Source organism: Rattus rattus, chromosome 4 (assembly GCF_011064425.1).
Source record: "Rattus rattus isolate New Zealand chromosome 4, Rrattus_CSIRO_v1, whole genome shotgun sequence".
Taxonomy (NCBI): Eukaryota; Metazoa; Chordata; class Mammalia; order Rodentia; family Muridae; genus Rattus; species Rattus rattus.
The window spans coordinates 128,582,245-128,603,796 of NC_046157.1; the positions used below are offsets into that span (position 1 = coordinate 128,582,245).

The 21,552-nt window shown below is 40.4% G+C and overlaps 1 protein-coding gene across 1 annotated transcript in view; it reads right to left on the reverse strand.

Annotated features, from left to right (window-relative positions):
- Hecw2 (HECT, C2 and WW domain containing E3 ubiquitin protein ligase 2) overlaps positions 1 to 21,552 on the reverse strand; it is a 374,703-nt gene that overhangs the window by 50,481 nt on the left and 302,670 nt on the right. The window contains exons 18-19 of the mRNA XM_032901106.1: positions 12,099 to 12,182; positions 7,621 to 7,730 (exon numbers count right to left, since the gene is read on the reverse strand). Of these exons, the coding sequence (XP_032756997.1) occupies positions 7,621 to 7,730; positions 12,099 to 12,182 (194 nt within the window). The remainder of the gene's footprint in view (positions 1 to 7,620; positions 7,731 to 12,098; positions 12,183 to 21,552) is intronic.

Genomic DNA, 21,552 nt, shown 5'->3' on the forward strand with positions numbered 1-21,552 from the left:
TCTTAGTTTCTTATTTGCCACAGTGAAACACAGGATCATTTCCTACAGACACAGCTCAGATTAGACTGGCATTACAGTGGTCCTAGAAAAATAAAACTTCACACTTCAAAACTTTGACAGGTTTTAGGTGAACACTCTCACAGCTGCAGGAAGCAGTGAGTCAAAGTTTCCAAAGCTTGTTTTCTCTTGAAAAAAACATGCAAATGTGCTAGGAAGGAGGGGAAGTATAGAAAGATGATCAGGCTCCTAGGCACTCAGAATGAAGATCATTAAAATGTATCATCGTCATAATTTCCACACTATCGTTCTCAATGAAATTCCAGTCACAAGGAGAAACTGGACCTCTGAAAAAATTATTTCTGAAACATTAAGTTTTACACAGCCAGCAAAGACACTGGTAGACGCAGAAGCCATTTTCAGAAACAGATTCCTCCACAGGGGAAATGAGGTTAGCGAGGCCTGCGTCCTCTCATGTGGAGCCTCTTACAGTTGCTTCCATTCCCATCAGGCAGTGCGTCCCAGTCTCAACATCAAACAGAGCCCACTGGGATGGAGCAGGCCAAGAATATGGAGATGATTTTCCTGCAAATTAAAACCACCACAAACACTGCTAGCAATTTAGATATGGCCGGATTATACACGTCGTTGGAAAATGTTTAACTCTGAGTTTCCAGAATGCACAGTATTTACTGCCGAGAATTACTCCTGTGTATCTGTAGGGCTCAGAGAAGATGTGAACTTTGTTGCCATTTAGAATGCACAAAATCAAAGACCGCCCTGACAGTCTTCAAGAGGAAACTTTTATGGAGTTCAGAAGACAGTATCTGGTGGTCAATGTTTTCCTCAGGGAGGAAGAACTTTGGAAAAAGCCTAGAGAAAAAGGGGCTGTGGCTGGCATGAGCAGAATTCCACCTGGATCTACTTTTTAATCCTAAAACAGCAAGGCAAAGAGACAACCACTAAAAACCTCTAGCATGCATCCTACCTAAGACAAAGGCCTCTGATTGATTCAATGCCTAAGCCAGCTGAGCTCACAAGTCAAAAGGAAATAGACTCATATGTGCCAGTGAGAATGGATGAATGGCATGTAAGGACCCCCCCCCCAAAAAAAAAAACAACCATGAGACGTGACATGATTATTTCTAACTGTTTTTTTTTTAACCTTTGATTCAATTGATAAGATATAATTGCCCACTTAAACATACAAAGCCCGGTACCATCCATCCCTAGGAACATTGATAACAACCTGTAAATACACAGAGCAGAATCTTAACATCACCTGCCATGGCTTCTCACCCTCTCCTCTCTTGTCTCTCCTTTTCTGTTCTAGTCTCCTCCTCTTCCTTCAAACTTCTCTCCCGCCCATCCTTCCTTCTCCTCCAATGACAGGCCTCCTTCTATCCTGTACCTGCCCCTCACCTGTACTTTACAAATTCAATGGGGAGAAGGTTCTGGTGAAGTCACCTGATTCCTGAGTATGGGACTAGGCAGATGTCCTCGGGGCAGTGGAATTAGCATCAAAATACAGATAACTTCAGGGCAAACCACAACATTTCCCTGTTTTTGTCCAGTTAAAAAGCCTTTTCACTTATATATAAATTAAATACAATTATTACCATTCTACAATTTATAAAGCATATGATATTCTCAACACCCAGTCCATCACTATATCAGTTAGACAGAACATTTAGTTATCCATTCCAGCTTAAGAAAGCCTTACAATCTGTACTATATCTTGGCTAGCTTGTATACTATCTGATAACTATCCAATAAAATATGTATATTTAGAGTTAAACAGCCTGATAGGCTATGAGACTATAATGTCTTCAACCCCGTAAGAAATCTGGGAATGACCAAATATCTATAAACATAGGAAGCCTAACACGGTTTCCAGAACTGAGAGATTGTAGAGACAAATCTCCACTAGCACAGTTCCCTGTTAGCAACATGTGAGCGCAAGTCTTCAGCCTTCTGGCCCAAAATCAACTGACAGATTCTTGAAATGCAGATTTCGTAGGGCTGATCACCCTGTCTTGGCAGAGTTTATCAGTCAACTATTCTGCATAATTTGTCCTTTTCTGGACTGTATTAGTCTGCAGATGAAACAGGCCGTTTTGTCCAGTGGCTGCCTAGCCACAAAGTATTGCCTCACCTGGAGGTAGAGATGTTCAAATTCTTCATTAAATCCACCAAAGGGGAACTGTTAGGAGCAGATATGTCTCAACAAAAGATAAATAATTTTAAATCTCAAATTTTGTGGATTTCTGACGTTTTTGAAAACCATCTGTCTATATAAGGTAATCTGAACTGTTGTCTCCATATCCTAAATTTTATCTTGAAAGTACTCTCACAAACTCAGAGCTATGACTTTGCTATTTGAATCTTAACTCACAGGTGTAATCAACTCAGAAGTTTGTAATGACAACAATAGAAGGACTGGCTCTAAACCTTGTACTTTTAAACTTTTTTGACAAATAAATTCTATACCCAAACAAAGATATGATTTAAGCTTAGTTACCAAATGAGATTATGACTGTACAATTCAATCTAGCTAATTCCTCCCTGTTAAATTACAACCAATTTTAAATTCCTCATAAAAACAACTTTAGAATAACCACTTTCAGCTCCCCCACACCCCAAAGTCCAGGGAATTGGGGCGACGACTCTTCCATAACTTCTTCACGCTGTACATGGGCATTAAGTTATCCTTGGGGGTAGGGGGTAGGAAGAATGAAGCAAATGCTGTAGCTGATGTGTCCTGACTGGACCCAGCTGAAAATCCTTGAGACCAGGAATCCAAGTAGGCACACTCCATAAAATACAACTCTCAAGACAAAAGTTTAGAATCGAGATATCTTTTCGTTTGATTCTCCTGAATAAATTTTTCAGGCGGTCTCTGCGGTGGTTTGCCCTGGAGTTATCTGTATTTTGATGCTTAATTCCACTGCCCCAAGGACAGCTGTCTAGTCCCACACTCAGGAATCAGGTGACTTCACCAGAACGTTCTCCCCATTGAATTTGTAAAGTACAGGTGAGGTGCAGGTACAGGATAGAAGGAGGCCTGTCATTGGAGGAGAAGGAAGGATGGGCGGGAGAGAAGTTTGAAGAAAGAGGAGGAGACTAGGACAGAGAAGAGGAGACAGGGCAGAGGAGAGAGGGATAAGCCATGGCAGGTGACGTTAAGATTCTGCTCTGTGTATTTACAGGTTGTTATTAATGTTCCTAGGGATGGATGGTACCCGGCTTTGTATGTTTAAGTGGGCAATTATATCTTACCAATTGGGTCAAAGGTTATTGTGTTGTGTGTTCTTTTATGTGAGGGTTTGAGTGTAGGAAAGTGTGTGGCGGCAAGAGACACTGGGCCGCCAAGGAGTTGGGATGTGTTTCTGCCAAGACATCTAGCAGATATCTTGGGGCACCGCGGTGCGGACCTAGTGGGGGAAAAAGACAACTATACTTTTTATTTTTATATTTTTACAACAACAGATGGCGAACCAATGTGATGGGCAAGAATCCACTAGTAATCCTAAGAGTTGAAAGTTTTTATTTTCTAAGAGGAGGCCTGCGGCATGTTAAGTCATGTGATATCTCTAGGGCAGAAATTCAAACAAAGAAACGGGGAAGCAGCCTGGATTGGCAGGCTGTAGGTCCCCTGCTGTGTGATAAGTAATGGCAGCTCAGAGAGTTAGAGATTAAATGCTGCTTTTTACAGAAAGTTGTTTAGAAAGTCTTTCAGGATACTCATATTCTTTTTAACATGGACTCCACGGGAATTTTGGGTTGAAATCCTAGTTAGACAAGCTACTTCTTAATTACAGGTATTATTAAAAGGTGATTAAGTTTGTTTTTAGAAAGAAGAGAGTAAAAAGATTACCTGAGTCAGGTGGGGATTTTCATCCACAGTTCAGAATTTAGGGAAAAATTAGTCACTACCTCCAAGTAGAGAGTTGTGATGAAACATCTGTAACACCAGGGAGAGTGAATGCAGACATACATTATAGAAGTTATTAAGGGTAAATAAAAATCTGTGGCTCCGGGTAGAGACCTTGACAGATTGAGATATTTTGGGCTAAAGTCCTGGTTTGATATGTTGCTTATTGATATTGGAATTGATAGTATTTGGTTTGTTTTATGAATTACCCTGCTAAAGGCCATATGATTTGTTGATGCCGGCTAGTGAGGGTTTGTGGTTACTTTTGATGTTTACCACAATGGGAAGCTCGGATTCTCTTAACGTGGGCTCCACGGGAATTTTGGGTTAATTTCCTGATATCACAAAGTACAAAAGCCTATCAGGCTCATTGTTTAGCTTACTTCCTTTTTAAAAAATTGTTTAGTCTTCATGATGGGTGTGACTTTGAGTTTTATGGTTATATTATTACTCTGGAAGAGAGTGCAAAATACAAGCCTTTCTGGTTTCAGACTAAGGAACACAGTATTTTGGGGAAAGATTTTTGTCTTTGTGCTTTTAAAAAGTGTGATTAGGCTCTGGAAACCTCACAGAGTCATACTGATCAGATTTGATTGTAAAAATATAAAAATAAAATAAAGTATAGTTGTCTTTTTCCCCCACTAGGTCCTGCACCACGGTGCCCCAAGATATCTGCTAGATGTCTTGGCAGAAACACATCCCAACTCCTTGGCGGCCCAGTGTCTCTTGCCGCCACACACTTTCCTACACTCAAACCCTCACATAAAAGAACACACAACACAATAACCTTTGACCCAATTGGTAAGATATAATTGCCCACTTAAACATACAAAGCCGGGTACCATCCATCCCTAGGAACATTAATAACAACCTGTAAATACACAGAGCAGAATCTTAACATCACCTGCCATGGCTTCTCTCTACCTCTGTTTTATTTAAAAAAAGGAAACTTAAAAGTTCTAACAGGAGATAAACTGTCCAAAGATAAACTTTCCATCGGTAAAGGCATTCATTAGGGCCAATTGTGAATTCTGACTTTCCCCTACACCTTTGAACTTATCTGTACTGACAGATACCTATTTCCTTTCATAGGTCATTCATGTCTAACTGCCCCAGTGCTGACCTGAGCCATTGCCTGTGGTATGCTGCCTCACAAGAGCCATGGCTGCCTCTTTGTCTTAATTAACACCACACTGACACTTGTGTTCTCACAGCTTCACTTCCCCAGCAGACAGTCCTTCCTTCCTTCGATTTTCTGCTTCTGACTGCTGTCCAGGTTTGTTTCTGTGACAACTATACTTTATAAAAAGAGCATTCTATGCTTGTGAGATTCACTTAGCATCATGCAGTGTGCACTTAGCATGCTGCTCCTGACACAGCCCAAGGTATTGTCTACTACTTTATTGAGACCGCCTTGGCAAAGTGAATTTTTAACCTTATGAGCTTCACATTCCATGGCCTTTTTCAGCACTCCATTCTTTCTGAATTCTTTGAGCTCTGGCTGTCTTGACCACAAACACCTCCTTGAAAAATGAACTCCCCTGGAAACTTTTTCCTAATTCGACTCCAAAACCCAGCACCCTCTTGCTCATTCCTCCACCTTAGCATGATCCTTAGATATCAGAATTCTCCTGTGTTCATCCATGTTTCATCTTCTCAATGCTTCCTATACTCTAGGCCTTAGTTCTCACAACTGAATTCCTAGCTGTCAATCTCTGTACGTTCCAATTGTCTTTGATATCTCCTAACTATATTTTTCTACTTGTCTTTGGGTATCTCAGACTGACAGCCCCACATTTTTCAAAAAAAAAAAAAAAAAAAGTAAGAAGTAAAGCTTACTTTACATTTCTCTATACATTATATCTTCTTCCCTTCTTGGCAAATGGTTCCAGTGTCTGCTGGGCATTATGGGCCAAAAGACCTTCGAATTTGCCTTGGCTCTTTCTTAGCTGGGCTCAGTCCTAGCGTCTTAGTATATTACATTCCATCCCTTCATCTCTGTATCCCATGACTGCTGCCCACCAGGCCCAGCTCTTTTTTTTTTTTTTTTTTTTTTTTTTTTTATTTCGAGCTGGGGACCGAACCCAGGGCCTTGCGCTTGTTAGGCAAGTGCTCTCACCGCTGAGCCAAATCTCCAACCCCAGGCCCAGCTCTTAACACATCTAATGCAACAGCCTCTCAAATGACTTCTCTACCTCCAGTGGCTTAGATTCTGTCATCAAACCGATCCTCATGAAATAGGGTCTGTATCACTGGCATTTTTCTCTGTAAAATTTCAGAGATTTCATCATAAGCCAGGTCTAAAGGCATGGTTAGTACAGCCAGATGCTAAAGATAAGGTCAAAAGACAAGCCACTGGGTTTAAATTCATGCCATTATTAATAACCTTTCCCAAGGCAGGGTCTATACTGGAATAGAAAGACCTCAGTGACCACTACTCTGGCCTAAATTTCCAACCCAAACCTTCGGAATGGCCTTCCATTTCTATTCTTTCTCCTCAGTATCCCATTGTTTGGGCTCAGTGATTATCCAGAATGTCCTTCTGTCTTTGGCCCATTTGGGAAACTTGCAGTTCAGATTTTTGTTTGCCATTTTGGTCTTTTTGAGATTTTTTTTCCCTTCACCCAGTCCTGGGGACCAATCCCAGGGCTAGGCAAGTTCCTTAACACCCAGCTAAACCTCAGGGCCCACCTGGCAAATTTCTATTCAGCTCTCCTTCGAGGTTCCCTCACTCCTGCTATCCTAGTCTCCTTTAAACAAGTGTTCCCACGCCCACGTTCCCAGATGTCTCACCATCAGGGCACTGACCACTGAGCTGCAGACTCACTACTGACTCACTGCCTCGCCATGAACCCTTCAAAAGCAGAGACTTTAGTGTTCATCTTTATACAGCCATGCTCTAGTTCAGCGTGTGGATCACAGTTGGATGCTCCATAAATCTCTGCGACATGGACAGATTAATAGAGCTTTTCCTGTTTGTGGTGTTCAATTAGACTGTAGCTTTATTATCAGAGCAACGTGTGAGAACACAAGCCATACCTTAAAGAGCATAGCAGCTTCAGTGACACAGCTGAAGTCTGATTCTCTACTGAAACAGTGTGAACAACACATTGCCTATGATAAAATATAGTTGGTATTCTGTCAACATCATAGCTACCTTCCCTAAAAGTTCATTTGCAAAGACTCCATACCATTACCACCCCTTAATTCATTGCCTCTTCCAAAAGAGTTCAAATAAGCTTTTACTCACTTGTTCCATCTGCCCATTCGTTTCCCTCACACCATCTTAGACAATTAGTACAACAGGAGAAAAATACCCGAGTCCATCATACCACATAATTTAAATTCTGTATTTTCTTTCTTGAGAGTGGAGACATTGTTTTTATTGTCTATCAAAGCTGTACCCCAAAACCAATTCTTTAAATCAAAAGAGTTCACAAAATATTTTGTGCTCTAATATTTTCCAAAAAAAATTAAGCAATAGGCAGCAAAATGTAAAGTAAATTCTACAGCAGGATATGTTATACTACTAACATTTATCCTCCATTTATAATCTTCCAATCAAAATGAACTTACAAGGAAGTGAGTTACTTAAAATGGTAGCAAATACCACACAGTGTGTACCTGTAGGCAGAGCACGCCATACCTGTGCTTTTCAGAGAATTCCTGTGTACAGTAGGCAGACTCACCTGGTGAATTCTGGGGAGATGACACAGGGGAGCCACGCGGGGACTGACAGTAGCTGGGGTGGAGTAAGGCATGAGGAGGCACATATGACATTATTTCTTCCTCAAATAAGCTAGGAAAAGGCATGGAACAGAATATATACGTTAGCCAGCAAGGCCAAGTAAATTGCTTCCACAATGAGTAGGAGGTAGGATTCTATGAAGCCTTTCTTGTTTTCTTCCATCATTATTTAACAGATAGTTTCCTTCCATAGTTTCATACTTGGAAACATCCATGTACAGGTAAAACATGGTTTTGCCATATACATTGTTAAATGTTTTCTGTAAGTATTTATTATGCTTGAATTTTACCCACCTCAATCAACAGTATTATTGTATATTGATATCTGTGTGGCTACATAAAGGTTTAGGATATTCCTTTTGCTGCCTGTGTATCAGGCTATTCTATGAACATACTAGTTTATTTGAAAAATATTTACCCTTTCCCCGACTGCCTGCTTTTTATCACCAATGGTACCAAGAATGTTCTCTACACGGTATCTTCTGTACATGTGAATTTCTTAGTGTGAATACAATACATACACAAAACCAGATTTGTTTAGTCACAGCACACACCCAACCCAAGCCACTCTAACCTCTACCTCAAGTCCTGAAGTTCAACTAGGATTGCGGCTAGTTACAAAGTGACACACAGGCTGCTATTCCACCAAACACTCACACGGACATCTTGTATGTGGTTAAAACATCCTCAGAAAGAAATGGCTTTTGTAGATTTTTATGTACACTGAAAATGTTGGACTATATACTAAATTACCATCACATATAGGTAAAAGTTAAAGATAATAGAATTTCATTTCAAATGCAGATATAAGGTCTCCTACTTTAAAAAAAAACAAATAAAACATATATTATTTGAATTCAATATTTCATGTAGTTTAATTTTTTCCAAATTTATTCTAACACAAACCTACATTTCTACTTATATCTTTAAATAGGTACATAGATTTTTTTCACTATATTATAGCTTTCTAAGATGATGGAATTTTCTAAGTGTTTAATCTATTAAGAATATAAAAATACTTCCTTTGGAAATATGACAAAATTAGAGACTGGAGCAATGACTCACTGTTAAGAGCATTCGCTGTTCTTATAGAAGAATTCAGCTCCCAACACCCACATGGTGGCTCACAACCATCTGTGACTCCAGTACCAGGGAACCTGAGTCTTTGGCCTTTGTAGGCATTGCATCCACGTGATACGTACACACATATACAGGGGGAACACTCGGACATGTGAAATCGATACATAATTCTTAAAAATATAAAAGTATTTTAGCCTTTAAGATTATATAAAATATCGGCAGTTTGTAGACCAGAGAGATTGTCTCACTTTAACCTCCACTAACCAGATGAGACGAGTTCCTTGGCCTCAGTTGACATCACACATGTAGGGATCTAAAATGTCGTGTAAAATAGTGTCTCATTGTATAAAACTGCATCTTATGGTCCCAGCGTCTTCCCACTCATGTGTTAACCAAATACTCTTCAATTCCTGTGAGATGGCATCACATGGCCTTTGCCCAGATTCTGATTCTCTTCTTTTAAAAAGAACCGAAAGTCGGTCTTCACGTGCTCATTGTCTGTTGTCAATATCGCCCCTTCCGTTGGCTACCTTTTTCATGCTTTTGCTCAAGGCGTCTTTGTTATACAACCTCAAAACCGTTCATACGTCCAAATTTATTAATCACTTTCTATTTTATATGTCCAAATTTATTAATCACTTCCCATGTCAAACCTGATATAGGTACATTTTAAGTAAAATTAGTTACTGAAAGTATATAGGAAATGAATAATCAATAACAAATTCAAGTCATTTATATTTTTTATATTTTATAATAGCAATAGAAAAATACCTTCACATAGGTTTAATTTGATTTGAATAATATCCCAAAGCTATACAGTCTCACACCTTAGCTTACAGATAATTGAGTACGTTTTTTTACCAGGACTAATTCTCTTCTTTAAGATATAAAATGCCAAAGGGACACAGATTCACTCGGTATGTGACAAGCACACTCTTAAGTCTTTGATTGAAATAAACTTCAAAGTAAAATGCAGATAAAGAACTGAGACTGTGACTAGACAACCCTCCGTTTTCAATAAGTAGAAAATATTATTTATTAGGTAAATGCAGATAGTAGATTGTGCCATTGCATACTATTAATAAATACATTCGATAAATGAAATGACGGTCAAGAACTAAATGGAGAATATGCCATAATTATAGAATTACTATGTGTGAGTAAATTGTCCAGCTTCTTCAAAGGCCCTTTAGTCTTCATGAGCATGCTTATTTTCCCAAGCAGGTGAGGATGTAGCCTTGCTCTTAATTTGTGAGATCTTTGTACATATAAGAAACTCATGTAGACTGTGGTTTTTTTTTTTTTAATGAAGCACAAGTATTTTAGCTATAATTAACTAAGATATTTAAGACTATACCATCTAAAGACTGTTTAACTAAGGAGAGAAGATTGAGACGTGGAGCCATGGCCACACCATTTTAAAAAGCTTTTCCATTCTGGTTTCTGGCCAGTGAGATCACAGCAACCCTCATTTCGGACATATTTTCCTATTCCCACCTCTGTCCCCCGCTGACACCTGACAATGGCTGCTGGATGTTTACCCACCACCTGACAGTCTTTGTCTTAATACTCAGCATTCATCCTTTACTCCCGGTGATAGCTGATTTCAGGCTGAAAGGAAACTTTCCAAACTCCTTCCCAGTCTCCCCTCCTGCCTTGTACTAACTTTTGTACGTATGGTGGAGTTCTCATCCTTAGGGATTCCCCTCTAGATACCTTCCTCCCACAGATTTAAAGCCTCTACTGTCTGTTGTTCCCTTCTCTCTCCTTCGGCTCACCTTTCAGAGACATACAACTTTTTTTTTAATTACTTTATTTTAATAACAAAAGTGTAAACTTTGATAGAAACATCCTATTCTTGCACCAGCAGATCAATAGTGTTCCTGACTATCTGGCAGGCTGGACTATTACTGGGACTAACTCAGTACACTGCAGTTAAAAGGGTCACTTGCTAGATTGAGGAGTGACACACCCTCCCCAAAGGTCTTCAGAGTCTAGTGAAGAGAAAGAGTTTGGGGAGTGATTGAACCCTTTGGAATCTTGCTTTCGTAGCAACAATGGAAACAGCTTTTCAGCAAGAAATAGGACAACAAATGCCCAGTCTCAAGAAAAAGAAAAGAGAGGCAAAAAGAAAAAAGCAAGCAAGCAAGACAACACCTTGCGGCCTTCAGCCCTTAGGGATAAACAAAACATTGCCTGAGGGGCTTTGATCCTATGGAGACCTCCAGGGCAGTTTCCCAACCACCAGATCCTGCGAAGTGTTTTATTTCTAACTTGCCTATGGTTGAGGGTTGATATCAAACACAAAGTTTTTTTTTAAAACTTTATAGTTGCCCTTCTAAAGTACTCTTTTGAAATTTAAAACTGAACTCAATGTAACCACCACGAACGGCAACTCAATGGGTCAGTTCCATGAAGCGCCATCCAATCAGCGGGACCATTGACTCAACCTCAACCTTTCCATTTCCCAAACCCAAACTCTTAAAAGCCATGAAGTAAATAAGCTACTCCTGAAACCAGCAAAGGGAGAGAAAGCACATTTTGAGGAAAAAGAAACAATTGGAAAGAAAATCTAGAGATGACTGGCTTCAGCCTGAGACAAGGAACTGAGGTGCATATTTTATACCAAAGCAGACCTGATCTCCAGGATCTCCCAGCATCCCTCAGTCCCTACTTGACACACCCTGCCCGCAAACCTGAACTTTCCAGCCCAAGGGCTGGGCTGCCCTTTCCCCGGAGGATCCTCCCTATATAATTTAGACATTTTTGGTCTTTCCCTTCTCTCTTCTCCTCTTCTCTCTCTGCACATGGGCTCCTTTCTCTTTCTCTCTCCTTCCTCTACGTCCCCCTTTCCCCATGGTGACTTCCCTGGTCTTGGTTCTTGGGGCCAGTGAACTCGCCTACCAGAAAGTAGCTTCCCAGTAAACCTGAATTTAATCTAATCTAATCTAATCTGGTTTAAACTGGCTCCTTTCACTGGTGGTTGAGAAATAACCTATCAATGACCTCCACTCTGCCTCAGGGGTCAACTGCATGCACTTCTGTGGTTATCTTCTGTTCCACTCTTTGAGTTCAGTCGGTATTTGATTTGTTTGTATAACTTTTATGTTTCTCAGCAGTGTGAAAGTATGAGTAAGCAAATTTTAGGGGTACCAGATGTAATCTGACATGAATTACTATGAAAGCTGCATCCTAAGTCTTCAATATGACAATTTCCTTAAGATTCTAAAGGAGAAAGGAGGCATTTTAAGGCTACCAGCACTGTGGCATATTATTTTAAAAAATGTTCCTTAGTATCTAACAGCAAGAGACAGCCACCTGAGGCCCCAGTGCCACATACCTCAGTAACATGACAAGATCTGCATCACTTGAGAGCCGCACCAATCCAGGGGTCCCTTCAGTTCGGATAAATTGGATCTTCTCCCTGTTGAGGCAAGGAAACGGTACAAATGTTCACGTTAGGTTTGGGGGATGTAACTTATCAGATAACCATATTTTCTATCATGGTCGTAGCATTAAGTGGCCACCATGCTATGGGACTCTAGGAATACAAATCCTCAAAAGACACACTCCTTGCTTTTGAGAAGAGCATTGCCAGGCTGGAATGAAGTAGTTGAATGCTTGCTTGCCTAACATGCAGAAGGCCCTGAATTCATCCCTAGCCTTTACAAGAAAAAAAAGGCACAAAACAAAACATACAAGGAAAGGACCCTGTGGGCAACAACTTCTTTTTTTTCTTTTTTCTTTTCTTTTCTTTTCTTTTTTTTTCCCCAGAGCTGGGGACCGAACTCAGGGCCTTGCACTTGCTAGGCAAGCGCTCTACCACTGAGCTAAATCCCCAACCCCCTGGCACCCAGGCAACAACTTCTAATGTTGGGAGGAAAGAGTTACTTTAGCACTTCCCACACTGCTGCCTAAGTAGCACTATAGATGGCACTATTCCAGACAGCAAAGCCAGTCCCCTGTCTGGATTAAGGCCACCTGGGAGTTCCCATCTAAGCAACAGTTTGAAAGGGTGACTGCATGCTCTTCAGAAAGCGATTTATCCCGTCATTCAAAAGGTGTGGGTAGGATTACCCAGATGTTTTCCTGAGGATAGACCTATAAGTCACGTGTGGCAAGGTCTTGAAAACAGACAGTACCTCCTGTGATTGTGCTTATAGCTTCAGTTAAAAAAAAAAAAACAAAAAAAAACATGGTTGCTTAAAATAATGAATTATTTTAAATAATGAAAAACTGAAACATTCTTAATTACTAAGACTAGGAAAGCAGATATTGTGTATAATGTAGAAATGTAAATATGTAAATAGCCCTCACACACCAGATACAACGCTGTGGAAGAGGATACAGATCAGTAGTAGAGTGCTTGCCTGTTACATGGAAGGCTTTGGTTGGATCTCTAATACAGTACACACACACACACACACACACACACACACACACACACACACACGCTGCCATGACATGTTACTTCTGCCATTAGCTTACCATAAATACATGTGACAACATCTTTGGATTCACAAATTATCTTCATGTTCATATCTTAAACTTTTCATATGAACATAATTTTAATAAATTTTTTTTCTTATTCTTTCTCTAATTTACTCCGTGTTATTTCGGAGCATTCTATAAGTAACACATTAAGATGAGGGGGAAAAAAGTTTAAGCTATGGCACTGAAACCATTTCATTTAATTGAATATGGAAGTCAAACATATATAGAACTTTACTGTAAGTACTAAAAAACAAAACTGCATTCTGAGACTCAAAGCATGAAAAGAGATGTGTCTGGTTACTCATTCAGATTCAGTTCTTATAGCATCGTGTAGCTCTACGTGGTATTTTCACCAGTTCCGCTGTACCGTACGTTCATAAGATCTAAGTCACCTTATTAAGATTCTTTACAGAATTGGAAGCCACAAGGTTAAACTTCCTGGATGAAAAATCCCCAAACACTTAGAAACTGACTTGCCTTTAGCCACACAGTTTACAGGGCTAGAGTACAGGGTTCAGTTCCTTGTTTCTTCTAGTTTATAAGTATAGGGAGCACCTAACCTTTATGCACTGGATGGTTTTGTGTATCAATTTGATAAAAGCTAGAGTCATCACAGAGAAAGGAGCTTCAGGTGAGAAGATGTCTCCACGAGTTGTGAGGAGTTTTCTCGATTAGTAATCAATGAGGGAGGGCACAACTCATTGTAGGTGGTGTCATCCCTGGGCTTATAAAGTTAGTCCCTTGTAAGGGCCTGGGTAAAAAGTCCCAGGGTAGTCCTGGGTTCTGTAAGAAAGCAAGCTGAGCAAGCCATGGAAAGCAAGACAGTAAGCAGCATCCCTCCATAGCCTCTGCATCAGCTCCTGCCTCCAGGTCCCAACCCTGCTTGAGTTCCTGCCAAGATTTCCTCCAATGATAAATTATGATCTGGAAGTATAAGCCAAATAAACCCTTTCATCTCCAACTTGCTTTTTAGTCATGGTGTTTTGTCATAGCAATAAAACCGAGACTAAGATTGGTATCAGCCTAGTGGGGTATTACTATGACACACCTGACCATGTTTTGGGGTGGGTTGTGGAAGGACTTTGGAACTTCCAGCTAGAAAGGGATTGAGTGCTGAGATCTCAGTGGGATGCTCTGTAAGAGATTGGAAGATGAGAATGTTGAGAGGAGTGCCGAAGATGGAGGCTTGCTTGTGACAGTTCACAGGGAAGTTTAAAGACAGGGCTGTTGCTATTTCAATGTAAGATTCTGTAGTTCTGGTTTGCTGAGGCTGAACAATCAACAATGATTAACGAGATACCAGAACTATGAAAGTGAAACTTTTTCATTACTGGGACAATTGAGGCTGGATAGCTGGAACTAAGCAATTAGTGGTGATTAAGATGTCAGCATCACTGAGGTCAACTCTTCTGGGAAGTGTTTTCTGAGAGCACAGAGAAGTTGTGTTCCAGAGACAGCCAAAGTTGTACCTTGTGTTGGCAGCCAGATTCAGTACTGTGCAAGAGTCACCCAGGTGGTGCCGGGTTTGAAGGCATGAAGGAGTCATGGAGAATAGCTGAAACTTGGCACTTTGAGAGGGCAGGAGAGGTCACTGATGCAGGTGCAGCCTCAGTGGCTGTGAAAGGCTCAGGACTGAAGGGGTCATAAAGACAAGTTGAGGCTTGGCACCATGAAGAGAGTGATGAGATGCTATTTGTGAAAGTGCAGCCCAATTGCGCAGAAGACCCCCAGCATTTTGGAGATGCCATCTCCATTTTGGAGATGGGGATGACCACTAAGAACAGCAGCAGCTGTGGAGTGGAGGCAGCCATAGCCTAGAAGACAAGGTGTGTGCTACAGAGGGCAGAGCTGGAGAAGTGATCCAAGCCCTTTGGAGGAGCCCAGAAGATCATGTGTGGACCCCAGACACTGGACGATTAGAGTTTGATTTTGATTTGATTTTGACAGTGCCCTGATTTTTTTTTTTCCTCTTGTAGTAAAAAGAGCATTTTACTGGAGTCCACACCTGAGAAACTTTAAATTGGGAAAGGTTATTGATTTTAAACGAGATTGAATACTTCAAAGGGACTGAAATTTTAATGTGCTTGAATTTGTAAAGACCTAAAGTTATTTAGATCTTGGGGATGAATAAGAAAGGAAGGGTTATGGTTTAATGATGATGTGTTTTTGTGTCAATTTGACAAGGGTCAGTTGATGTGTTTTGGGTGCCAACTTGACACAAGCTAGAGTCAGAGAGGAAGGAGCTTCAGTCGAGGAAATGCCTCCATGAAACCCAGCTCTAGGGCATTTTCTCAATTAGTGATCCATGGGGGAGGGGCCCAGCCCACAGTGGGTGGCATCATTGTTGCGCTAGTGGTCCTACGTTCTATAAAAAGGCTGTCTGAGCAAGCCATGGAAAGCAAGCCAGTAAGCAGCACCCCTCCATGGCCTCTGCATCAGGTCCTGCCTCTAGGTTCCTGCCCTGCTTGATTCCTGCCCTGACTTCCTCCGATGATGAATTATGATTTGGAAATATAAGACAAACAAACCTTTTCCTCTCCAACTTGCTTTTAAAAACCTCAAGACACTTTACTATCTTTAGAAAGGTTTATTTTCTGTCCTTTATAATCAACAAGAGATTATGAGGACATGAGACTTGGGCATTTATTTTTTAAAAATATGCAAAGTTACTCTGTCTTGAAGATTAGTACCAGGAAAGGCCATTGTCCCACTAGTGTTAGCATCGTATTCTAAAACATGATTGACAAGGCGCCCATTATCTGGAGATATATACTGTTAGCTAAAAAAATACTAAATTGGAAAAAAATTATCTTGTAGAAAAATAAACAGTTCCTTAGCCTAAGAAGCTCTTGTGTAAGGGTCAATAATAATATGCTTGGATCTTGAAGCTATCGTCAACAAATACATACTTTACCTCTTCAGTCTACTATCATAGTGAAGCAAGACGAATGGAACAAAAGCAAAAATCAGATAGGCTCTCACTTTCATCAACTCTGTTCACTTGAATTGGACAAAGTGATGGTACAGATGCTGTGTTCTAGGGGGCAGCATGGCCTATGGCGTCCTGTGAATAAAAAGAACACCACACTGCTCATCTGAGCCACAAGGAAGATATGGTGATGGGAAGAAAGGAGGATGGCATTTGAGACAGTATGCCAGTGGGAAGACCACTCGTCCACATACTAACTACTAGACAACTGGTTTGATTTTCAGACAAGAACATACCAGAGGCAGGCTGAGACTAGTTTTCTACCAGGTCAGTAAAAGTAGGTTAGTCATAGCAACAAGCTCTGGGTCATGCTTCTAGAGAGTATCTCTCTCTCTCTCTCTCTCTCTCTCTCTCTCTCTCTCTCTCTCTCTCTCTCTCTTCTTACCCCTCCCTCCCTCTTTCTTTCTTTCTTTCTTTCTTTCTTTCTTTCTTTCTTTCTTTCTTTCTTTCTTTCTTCAAAATTTCCAGATATGGTAGACCAGGCTTAAAGAACACCATAAAGTTGTCTGTCTAGGAGCTTGTAATGCAACAGAAATCAAAAGCAATCCCCAGTATTATATTAAAATTCCATAAAGTGTTTTGTTCATGTAACTGAGTTTTGGTTTAGGCCTTGGGCATGAACCTAGCCTAGAGGTCCTTTATAAAATCTTTTTAAGTAAAAACAAGAATGACTTTAGTTATTGATGATTCAGAGAGCCACCAGGGCTGAGGACGAGAGGAAGAGCCAATTAAGCAGAGTCTCAGAAATGGCACAAAATTTCCAAGAATGAAGAAGGAACTGCTCCTTGGTTAGCACCAATTTGCTCAATGTCCTATAGACCAGGGTTCCTCAAACTGCAATCTTCGTCTACTAGAAATCTACAGACAAAATCCCAAGTTCTGCTGGAAGTTGTAAGTTTCTTCTCATTTTGGTGACCAAAACAATGAAAGGGATACAGCATATTTTGGATACTATAAATGACATGCATGACTGTTTACCACCATGTGGATTCATGATGCATGATATGCAGCTACAAGATAAGTGCTTAACAAGTAGATACAGACTCTTCAAATGTTAGTGACCAAGAATGTCTGCCCTTATGCCATCAGGGCCTTGGTGCCCATTTTCTGCTCATGCACAACTCTCTTACTGATTAGAAAGAGAACTTTTTTATTGCACTATTAATTTTTATCATGAAGACAATCAAGGGAATCTATATAATATGAGTTGCCACAGGGTAAAGAGAAAACAAAGAGATGAACTTAAAAAATATATTATGCAGTTATGCTAAATGTTGCATGAAAAATGCCATGTCTTGTTCTATGAAAAGCTTTGCAAATAGAAAAGTGGTGAAATTCACATACCATGAGATGCATTCAGTAACATCACTATTATATTTAGAGTTGATAAATATTCTTTAACAATAAAATAAGCAATTCAGGCCAAATTAAAGGATATAAAGGTAGTTTATTGGGGAGCCACTCTCCAGTGGGTTCACTGGTCCCAGGGAAGGAGGCCAGGGGAAGTTGCCATGGGGAGGGAGACAGGAGCGAGGAAAGAGAAAGAGTACACAGGGAGAGAGAGGAGCAGAGAGATTTAAATGTCTGGATTATAAAGGGAAGACCTTCTGGAGGGTGGGAAGTCCAAACCCTGGGTTGGGAGGTTCAAGGTAGGGGATGGGCTATCCCAGCCATGCTCTATAACAGGTAGGGACTGAGGGATGCTGGGAGAACCTGGAGGCTAGGTCCCCCTTGGTTTGTAAAATATGCACCTCAGCTATTTGTCCCATGTCTGAATCTCAACAGGGGCACTCTAAATAAATTGTCAGACTAACACAATGAGTCAGTAAATACATCAAGTTTCTGTTGTGGAGGGGAGATGCTGCCATAATAATGCCAAGGATGCATGCCACAGATCATCAGAGGCCGAAGCACACAAACTGAACCCGACACAAGGGAAACAAAAGACAAGGCTCTAAGCCAGCACAGGGAGGCAGAGGCAGGCAGATCTCTATGGGTTCAAGACCAGCCTGGTTTATGAAGTGAGTTTCAGGACAGCCAGAGCTATACAGAGAAACTCTGCCCCACCCACCCAAAAAAAACCCCAACACTCCCTCCCTCACCCCCCAAAAAGGACAAGTGTATCTTTCTACTGATAATAATCTAAACATTGATGATTTGGCTTCCCCCAAAAAGTCTCAGATAAAGTATTAATTCTATTGCCTTTGAGCATTTTGGTGAGGAGAAGTGCAGAATCTGCATGTATTAGATTAATATGTGATAATCTACCTAAGGACAATATATTCAGTAGATTTTAGAAGCAGGGAGATGAGATAGGAGCTTGCCCCAACCTCTCCACAAATCACCCTCTTATTGAAGAACCTCCAGAAATAGTGCACCCTTCAGAGGACTTATAATAAAAGAGTTAATTTACATGAAGTTAATTTTCTTAGTTTTAATTTAATTTATATGTTTCTTAGTTTATGGTTCATAAAAACTATAATAATAGAACATTGATACACATTTTATGTTCACACATACTTAAGTTTCTTCAGAATAACAGTGGCTAAAGTCAACATGACTGAACTCCAATATTTCTTTTTCTTTCAGAAAATGGGATTTGGCTCATATGAATTTCTGTAACTAGTATTTGGAATCAATCTAGTTTGAGATGTGTTACTAACACATTTGACTGCAATTAGAGGATTCCGAATATTACTTTATCATATTGATTCATCATTATTCTCTCTATGTAAAGAGGTAAAGGGGGGTTGGGGATTTAGCTCAGTGGTAGAGCGCTTGCCTAGCAAGCGCAAGGCCCTGGGTTCCGTCCCCAGCTCCGAAAAAAAAAAAAAAAAGCAAAAAAAAAAAAAAAAAAAAAAAAGAGGTAAAGGATCCTGTGTCATAAAAAAATGCTGTTCAAGAAAATTGCTTCTGAGTTTCTTGGGGACAAAAGTCCTTCCTCCCGTATGCCTCTGCCCACAGTGCTCCTCACAGTGTTTTGTGCACAGGAGAACACAGTAAAATAAAACTGAGGCACGGGATTGGCCAATGCTAAAATGACAGACTCCTAAATCCCTCCCTCCCTCTGTTGGTAATAAACAACACTGCTCTCATTTTCGGCCGTGGCAGGAAACGAAAAGAATCAGAAAGCTGACTTCACATTAATGACTAAATTGGAATCCACATAGGGACGTGAAAAGGGAGATTAAAGACACACACACACACACACACACACACACACACCACCAAAACAAAACAAAAAGACAGAAAAACAAAACAAAACAAAACAAAAGCTAAGCTGCATTGATAACAGGAAAAAGCTGCCAGTGCTGCTGCCTCTCACGCTCGGCCTGTAACCACTTCCTCTCAGCACAGACATGTGCCATCAGAAAGCTAACTCTCTCACAGGAAGGAGGTCACTTGAGGACACCGAGCAATGTCTTAAGACTGAAATTCCCACAGAAAACATTCTCACTGAAACCAATCCTCTCTCTGGTCTTGAAGTTCAAGAAGTGCGTGTTGAGGAAGAATTAGAGCTAGCAGTGCAGACTCTGCGTACTTGAGTTCTTGGGCACTCGCTAACACAGCTGCAAAGACATGCGCTCTTAAAGCTGCCTGAGGTGGTTTTAGAGAAGTGTTTGGAGTTCCCTAATGGTTCAAAGCCAAGAAAGGAAAATTAGTGATTGCCATTGATGGATATCACAGTCACAGGACTGTCTGCCCTAACAGATGGCGTACAGTGGAAAGGTTCCTTGTCTTCCTACTTATTGCTCTATAGGGTAGGTTAGCATGTTAGTTAGTCCATGTGATCTAAAATTCTTGGGTGGTTCTTATGGAAACACAAACGATATAAATTCACAGCATGCTAAGGATAGCATTGAGATAAGTGGTTCTTAACTTGTGGGTTGAGACCCCATGGGGTGGGGGTCACATATCAAATATCCTGCATGTCAGATATTTACATCATAATTCCCAACAATAACAAAATTACAGTTATGAAGTAGGAATGGAATAATCTTACAGTTGGGATCAGCACAACATGAGGAACTGTACTGAAGGGTCACAGCGTTAGGACGGTTGAGAACTGCTGATGCAGAAGAACCTAAACCATCTACAGGCTAAGGACTAACACTGGCTTCACTCTGCTTCTTCACCTTAAACAGATTTAGAATGCAAATACCTAGTCTGGAGCTTACTGTAGGTTGTAAGATCGTAAGCTAGCAAGCCTGTTCCTAGATGGGCCACATCGTTATTCATGCTGTTTTCAACAGAGTACCTGTTGGAAATAGAGTGAAGCTAAAGTTCTTGTGATCTGCTCTTTTGTGCTGATGTTGGCTGTCCATTCTGATTATACTGTTCCTTCATTTGACAGATTTGTATTGAGGATTTCTTATGAGGGACAGTTACTTAGACATTGACCTCTCCATAAAATTAGAATGAAGCTCAGAGTGTCAAAACAGTTCATCTGATGGATTTGCATGTCTCACAATTCAATGGTGATGGGAACCATGCATCCACAAAACCACAATTCTATATACAGTAGTGCCCCTTTCTCTATGGACCCTTCCTTCCTTCCTTCCTTCCTTCCTTCCTTTCTTCCTTCCTTCCTTCCTTCTTCCCTTCCTTTCTTTCCTTCTTCCTTCCTTCCTTCTTTCCTTCCTCCCATCCTTATGAGGTGAGGATCAATATAACATTTCTTATGGTTTTAAAAAACATTTATTTTAGTTGTGTGCGTGTGTATGAGACAGAGAGAAAGAGAGAGAGAGAGAGAGAGAGAGAGAGAGAGAGAGAGAGAGAGAGAGAGAGAGAGAGAGAGGAGATAACCATGGAGGCCAGAGGCATTGGCATCCCTGGGGACTGGAGTTATGAAGTCACCAAATGTGGGTGTGGGGAATCAAACTCAAACCCAGGTCCTCTGAAAGAGTAGCAAGAACTCATAACCACTGAAACATTTCTTTAGCTCTATGGCTTTCTCTTGTCTGACTTCTGTTACCTATGGCCAACAACATCTCAAAAACATTAAATGGAAAGTGTACAGATATAAATAAATTAATGTTTTAAACAACTTTTTATTATAGCATACTGTTATACTTACCCTATTTTATTTGGAATTGTCACATTCTTGCTGTGCCAAATTTATAAATCAAATTTTATCACAAGTACATATCATGGTATATACACAGTTCCATTCCATGGGAACTATCATGCAAACACTGGGTTCTTAGAACTTAATCTCTACAGATAAGAGGAAACTTCAGTATGAACAAAACCATTTTGGACTTTGTAAAAGGAGCTTGACTATTATGTCTAGTTATAATACATCTTTCAT